At 36.0% G+C, this 7,372-nt stretch overlaps 1 protein-coding gene across 1 annotated transcript in view; it reads right to left on the reverse strand.

Annotated features, from left to right (window-relative positions):
* SLC28A3 (solute carrier family 28 member 3) overlaps positions 1-3,913 on the reverse strand; it is a 63,406-nt gene extending 59,493 nt beyond the window's left edge. Inside the window, exon 1 of the mRNA XM_075211059.1 lies at positions 3,790-3,913. Within this exon, the coding sequence (XP_075067160.1) occupies positions 3,790-3,849 (60 nt within the window). The 5' untranslated portion in view covers positions 3,850-3,913. The remainder of the gene's footprint in view (positions 1-3,789) is intronic.
* Positions 3,914-7,372: the final 3,459 nt, after the last annotated feature.

Here is a 7,372-nt window from a genome sequence, read left to right on the forward strand (position 1 = left end):
TATATACAGGGGCCTAATTTATTAAACGAAAAGCTCGCTATCCGTGTTGTCAATGGAAATAGGTCTGTTGTTCTGTTGTTTTTAATTTTTACTGAATGAGACTTGCATTCCAGGTGGCCCCTCTAAGCTGAGCAGCAGATAATAAAGAATTAAAATTCAAAATGTTAAGCTGGGTACACACTACAGAAATTTCGACCAACTTTTTATGCCGAGCAATTTTACATGCGATCAATGGTCCGATCGCTCGGTCCATGGACTGCATACACACTAGTCTTGTTTAGGACAATAAAGGGAAGAGTGGACGTCCCTTTAGCGACTTTTTACAGCCATGTTGTCGTGAACAATGACTGTAATTTCGTACTCACTGTTGTGGATCGGTCGGAAGTTTATACACACTACACAGCGGAAACGAGATTGGAACGAAAATATTAAACAGTACGACCAACCAAATGAGGCGATAATCGTCCATTTGGGCAGACTTTCGACCATCGTGTCACTGCACACACTGACCCGACTTTTGAACGAGCGGTCGTATGTCGGCTGTTTGAGACGATTATTGGACGAAAACAGTGTAGTGTGTACCCAGCTTTAGGAAGACTCCATCAGTGCCCAGGGTGGAGTCCGTATTAGATTAACTTTTTAACTCTTTTATTTTCACAATGCTCACCTTAGAGGAAACATTGGTTTCGGGCCAAGTATCTGCAAAATGTCATTCAATGCACCTTCTCTGACAAACTATGAAACTATAGAATGGAGTATGGGCGTATGTATGTATGCACTATGCAGCAAAATAGCACAATGACCATGACTCTCTTCTAGACAGTTCCATCAGTATCTATTTCATCTCGTCTCCCTGTTGTTTCATAATTAAAACAATATACTGTATGTATATGTATAATAATGTAATATCTATCTATATATATATATATATATATATATATATATATATATATATATATATATATACAAGTTAACCCGTGCATGATACTCATGCATTCTAGTCAAATCAAGCTACTTAAGGTCTTAAAAAGGTTCTTGTCATGCATTTGGGCCTAGCCCAGGCCTCCTCAGGGGAGGAGCGTTACTTCCCGACGCAAGCGCCCTTTTTAATGTGTGTTCATGAGGTAAAATTACCTCACGAAAATGAGTTTGACCCCTCAACTCGTAAATTTAGCCTTAACTACCCCTCCCACGGGGGGAAGGGGGGATGATGGAAGTTAACTGACTTCACTATTCTAATTTTTTTGTCAAATAATGTCAGTATACCAAATTTCAGGTCAATTGGATGAGTCCTTTAAGAGAAAATACCGTATATACTCGAATATAAGTCGACACGAATATAACCAGAGGCACCTAATTTTACCACATAAAACTGGGAAAACTTATTGACTGGAGTATAAGCCTAGGGTGGAAAAGAGCGCTAATTTAAAAACCTAAATAAAAATGATAGGTTCAATCTATGAAATCATTTTTAGCTAAACCATAAATAACAGTACATGACAAGGAACATTCATAAATGATTATAAAATCATTGGGTACAACCTAACCTAAATAAATCAAAGATAATGTAAGCAATACCCTAGGGTGCTCTTTCGTGATGTAAATTGATGGGTTTGTAAAAAAATGAAAAGTACAGTTTTGACAGGTGGCATCCCTGTATATATGAGAGAGAGTTGTAAAATGAAGTACAGTTTTCACAGGTGTCATTTTTGCTTTTACTGAAATTTCATTTTAATTTACATCTGTATTGGAACTTATTTTTATATATGTTTAACCCCAAAGGAAAGGTGTTTTAGGTCAATAAAAAGCTTAATTTACCCATATAGGTTTCAGATTACCAAAGCCAGTTAAACCTTTTAAAGATTGAAATGAGCACAAATTACTCCATGTGTGCGTCCAAAATGAATCTGGCAATCTCAATTAACATTTGATTGAGATAATTTAGTTTTTGATCAGGACTGTTGAAAATGACAGCTATGATTATGAAGTCATCATCACAGTGGAGTCTCTGTACTCTGTGTTTGTGTAGGTGTCCTCAGGTTTTCTCCTACAGTCAATTAATTTGCTGTTGACAAAAATGGACCTCACTGTGTGTTTTTGTAATAAAGAACTTCGACTATAAGGGGTAGGGATATAAATGTATGAACATTTTCTCTAAAGTGCTACATAACATGGTGGCTGTATTGTTTGTTCACTATCTAATATAAGCTAATTTGATTTACCTTGAAGCAAAGTAGATAGTTTTGAAGTGTAACCTTATTTTGAAAATTTACAGTGCACTGTAAATTAAAAAAAAAAAAAAAAGGAGAGAGAGAGAGAGAGTTTTTTTTCACTTACCCCGCAGTGGAACGCATATGCGTTCCAACAACAGGAAGTTCGGCATTTAGAACGCAAGTTTGCATTCCAAATGCCGAACTTCCTGTTGTTGGAACACATATGCAGAAGTTAACAGCCGAGGGACCGGACACCAGGTAAGTTCACCCGTGTATAAGCCGAGTGGCCTTTTTCAGCATACAAAAATGTGCTGAAAAACTCGGCTTATACACGAGTATATACAGTAGTTTTTTCCACACACACACACTAACACACGCCGCTACACATGTGTGTTCATGAGGTAAAATTACCTCACGAAAATGAGTTTGAGCCCTCAACTCGTATATTTAGCCTTTACTACCCCTCCCATGGGGGGAAGGGGGGATGATGGAAGTTAACTGACTACACTATTCTAATTTTTTTGTCAAATAATGTCAGTATACCAAATTGCAGGTCAATTGGATGAGTCCTTTCTGAGAAAATAGTTTTTTCCACACACATACACACACACACACACACACACAAATGCCGCTAGGCTTTACTTTTATATATTAGATAATGCTAAGAATTTAGTAGGTCAGTGTATAACTCCACCCAGCAGGTGGTGCTGCAGCTTGTTTGTTTTTTTCCACACACAGACTAACACACGCCGCTAGGCTTTTATATTATAGATATGTGAGTGCCTCTCTTGTGATAAGTTTAATATATATAAATATATATATATATACATATATATAATAAACTTATCACAAGAGAGGCACTCACATTTGCAGATATCTCTCTTGAGCCTGGGTGCAGATGGTCCAGAACCATGGACATGTAAAGAAGTATAATTAGGAACCACTCAAAGGACTTATCCAAAATTTTAAAGGCCTTATTCCATATAAAGAAGTCCTTATCAAGACTTGATATATTAGAAGACCCTGAACTTAGTGATATCCACAGCTTGCTGATTATAAGCGATGACACTTACTTATAAGCGATAATACTTACTGTTCATACAGATATTATTTACAGGCGTTTGTACATATATAAGGTTCACTATAAATAAAAAAATATATACGAACATTTACTATATATACACACTGAAATTGTCAGGCAGTGCTCCATCATAATCAAATTCATCACTCCCCCTATTATGGTTCTACAACCACATGGTGCAGTGAATTAGATATGCAGCGCACAGTTCTTGAAGCTTAAAGGCAGTTTCTTCCACAGTAAGCTTATGCGTTTGACAAATAGAATCTAAATGTACAAGTCATGACAAAGAGTTGGCAGCGTGAACACAAGAAGTTTTTGGCATTTCACACTGTTCTATTGTGTCCCGGATGAACAACACAGATGAACCTGTTTCTCTCTTGCTCAGTGCTGTAAACTTATATAGATACTATATACACATTGTATGTTGTCACTTTATGAAAGAATTTATAATAATACATTAATTCCTATTAATGAAATATAGAGATATTGACCTACCTGAAAGGCAGAGTTACTGAAGCCATTAGTTCCATCACCTGCTTTGCCAGTGAGCTCCATGTCACTGAGAGCAGCTTTTAAGTATGTATTTGCAAAAGTGTAAAGCACACAAGTGATCCCTGCATAGAGTTAGTACAGAGCTTTACCTGCCAGCAGCCACTCCCAGCTTGTTTTCTGTCTCCTTGCTCCACCCTTTAAGAAACATAATTGTTCATTGTTGCAAAGATTGTCATAAAGATTGCTAAATAAAGTAAATTGGTCATTTCCATACAAAGATGAAAACTGTTGTCACTTCTTGAAGCAATGGTTTGTTTATCCAGAGGTAAAACTATTTTGTTCTTACACAATGCGTTTGTATCACACGTAGAAGTCAGTTAACCTGTTAATAAATGTCACAGGAAACAGTGTAGAGTGAACTAACTAAACAACTTGTGTAATGCACTGGATTTTAGGTAGTTCTGGGACCTGAAATTAATTTGTACAATGGACATTAAGGAGAACACTTATCAGACCTGATCAGCTCTGTACCTGCAGCACCTGTTGTGTGAAATATATAGGAAGCATGTGTGATGTACCAAAACATTATCATTATCAATATTATAGGGTGCCACATATTCTGTGCCACCTGTCAATCATCTTACATATGTGAATGTAAAAGACATAATAACAGATACATGAATACAATAAACCCTTATAACACATACATGGATGGTCAAGAGCTAGCAATTACAGTAGGCATGGATACCGGTACAGATTCCATGTGTGAACAAACAGCAGAGGATTCAGCTTAAGACATGACATCAGGGTCGTGCGAGGTGTATGCGACTAGCATTAGGTCCGAAAAAGATGAGTTTCCCCAAAATTAGGTTCAAATAACATGTCCTTGGAAAAAAATGATTTCATCAAAAACAATTAAAGAAAGTATGAACATCTAGGAAAAACTTTATTTTTAATGTCTTAAAGACAGTAGTGTTTCTGAGAAATCCGTTGTATACTTTATCTTTTGTCTTTGTTGAAAAGTGCCTTGTAATGTATTTTCTAATAGTTATGGTTAACAGAATGTTGGTAAACCTATCAATTCTTCAGGCCGGTCTACGCATCTGTGATCCATCTAGCCAGTGCGCCAATGCAAAGTGGAACTGGAGCGCTAGACTTGGGCATTCAGTTCCACCAATAAAAAAATTATAATAATAAAATAAATTGTTATAAAAATAGATAAAATTATGAAAAAAAAGATTGTCCACAAAGTAGTTTCGATTTTTTTCTGTTAACAGAACAAGGATTGTGGCGGTACTCATATAGGGAAGCTATTGGTTGCGAGACTTAGAGAAACTTATCTCTGGAAAGGATTAATACAGGTGATAGCAGTACTAACTCCGACAGTAACCTCTTGTTGCATAGGGCGAATCTCTATCGCCGGCGGTATTATAAATAATAGCACTTTATGCACACACACAAACAGTAGAAAATAGGCACACCAATTATCATTTAACTAATATTCATCCCTACAGGAGAGGTTTGAGCTTTGATGCATTTATTTGTATGTAGAAATCATCAGACCATTTAATTACTTTACTACTTGCAACTTTAAAAAGTACATGTATTGTACATCATAGGGATATTCAGGGGTACCTTCAATGATCAAAGGCCTCCATAAAAGTACTAGTGCCTTGAAAAGGGCATGTGACTTTTTTGTGATTTCTAAAATCTGAATTACATTATCCCTATATACATTGGATTTGTTTAATTATGACATTGAATTAAATACATCTCTTACCACTTAATATTTTTGCTAATACCCTGTCTTGTTTTATTACTGTGCTTGTTCCAATATTAAAACACTGTGGATTATGCTGGTGCCTTATCAATGTTAATACTAAAAATAGAAAATATAATATAATGTAATATCTCTTTGCTTCAGTCGTTTCTTAAAATAAATAAACTTATATACTTACTTGAAAGTATTTATTTGACATCCTGTAAGTCATACCTGCTTGGACAATTGAAATGGTAAAACTAGACTAGGTAAATGTCTTCCACTGATACCCTATTTGACTAGTCCATTGTCTTGTTGCGAGGAAATAATATAAAGTTTCTCACTGAGTTTGTCTAAAAAATCACTTGTCCTAATATCACCTAAGACCAGTGTTTGTTCTCTTATCCCACCTTCTTTGCAAAGACTTACAGCTTATTCCTTTACAGAGTAAAAACTTTTCTCAGTAATGTCATTCAAGTCATTAGTACATGTGAAAACACCCATATACTTAATTTTCTCGCTCTTTTTCCTTCCATTAAATGTGCAATGCAATGTTTTTTCTTCAAGGTTACAGAATTATGTATGTCCTCTAAACTTTCCATTACTGGAATCAGTGGTCAAAGTGGGCTGGTATATGGGTTTCTCCTACTGCTTTATTTGTAAAACAATCACATTCCGTTCACTTTAATTTTCCATACCACCACTACTAAATTTCCACTTCGATCTCTGATTGGAATTATGGTAATGTGGCTGCAGAGAAAATGTTTGCAATAGTCTTTGTTGCTTCAATATTAGGGACCTAAAACTGTACTTGGACCCAGCAGAGACTAGGGAGTAAATGTATCAAGCTGAGAGTTTTCCGGCGGGTTTGAAAAGTTAAGATGTTGCCTATGGCAACCAATCAGATTCTAGCTGTCATTTTGTAGAATGTACTAAATAAATGATAGCTAGAATCTGATTGGTTTTTCAAACCCACTGAAAAACTTTCAGCTTGATACATTTACCTCTAGGGGGTAAATGTATGAATCTCCGGATTCTTCATCTCTGGCGTGTTCAGCCTCTTCAGCGCTTAAATTTAAAGCGGCGCTGCATTTCTTTCTTACTTCTCTTCAGTGAAGTCTGCACCTGACCACAATCCTCAGTAATAGCTCACTGATTTTGGTGATTGGTTCAATTCATTATAAAATAATGTGATTATGCCAATTGGGTGTGGGCTGTTCGCTGAGCAGGTTTTAGTCACCCATCTAGAGCATGTATTATGACAACCAGTGTGCGTGTATGAACAAGATCATTTTCACCTACTTATTGTGATATTGCTCAAAGCCCAATATGGGAAAAGCTATGTGAATATCTGTGTAAATATAGTAATTGTCTTGCAGGTTGTCCATATAACCACAAACGTAAAATATGTTGCTTACCATTGAAATATTTCCTCATAATATGGCTAGAAATACAAGATGTACGCACAAAGGAAACTGTAGTACCCAATTTGGGGCCTGATTCATTGAAGATTTTAAATGAAGAGGTATCTTATTTCAGTCTCCTGGACAAAACCATGTTACAATGCAAGGGGTGCAAACTAGTTTTCTGTTTTGCACATAAGTTAAATACTGACTGTTTTTTCATGTAGCACACAAATACTTGATAATTTATTTGTACACTGAAATTTAAAGTTGATTTTTGTGTGCTACATGAAAAAACAGTCAGTATTTAACTTATGAGCAAAACAGAAAACTTGTTTGCACCCCTTGCATTGTAACATGGTACTTATTGTAGAAATGTCCAAAAATATGATAAATGGAGTAATATGGCTGGATTCCACCTTTA

The sequence above is a fragment of the Mixophyes fleayi genome, chromosome 1 (genome assembly GCF_038048845.1).
Source record: "Mixophyes fleayi isolate aMixFle1 chromosome 1, aMixFle1.hap1, whole genome shotgun sequence".
Classification (NCBI taxonomy): domain Eukaryota; kingdom Metazoa; phylum Chordata; class Amphibia; order Anura; family Limnodynastidae; genus Mixophyes; species Mixophyes fleayi.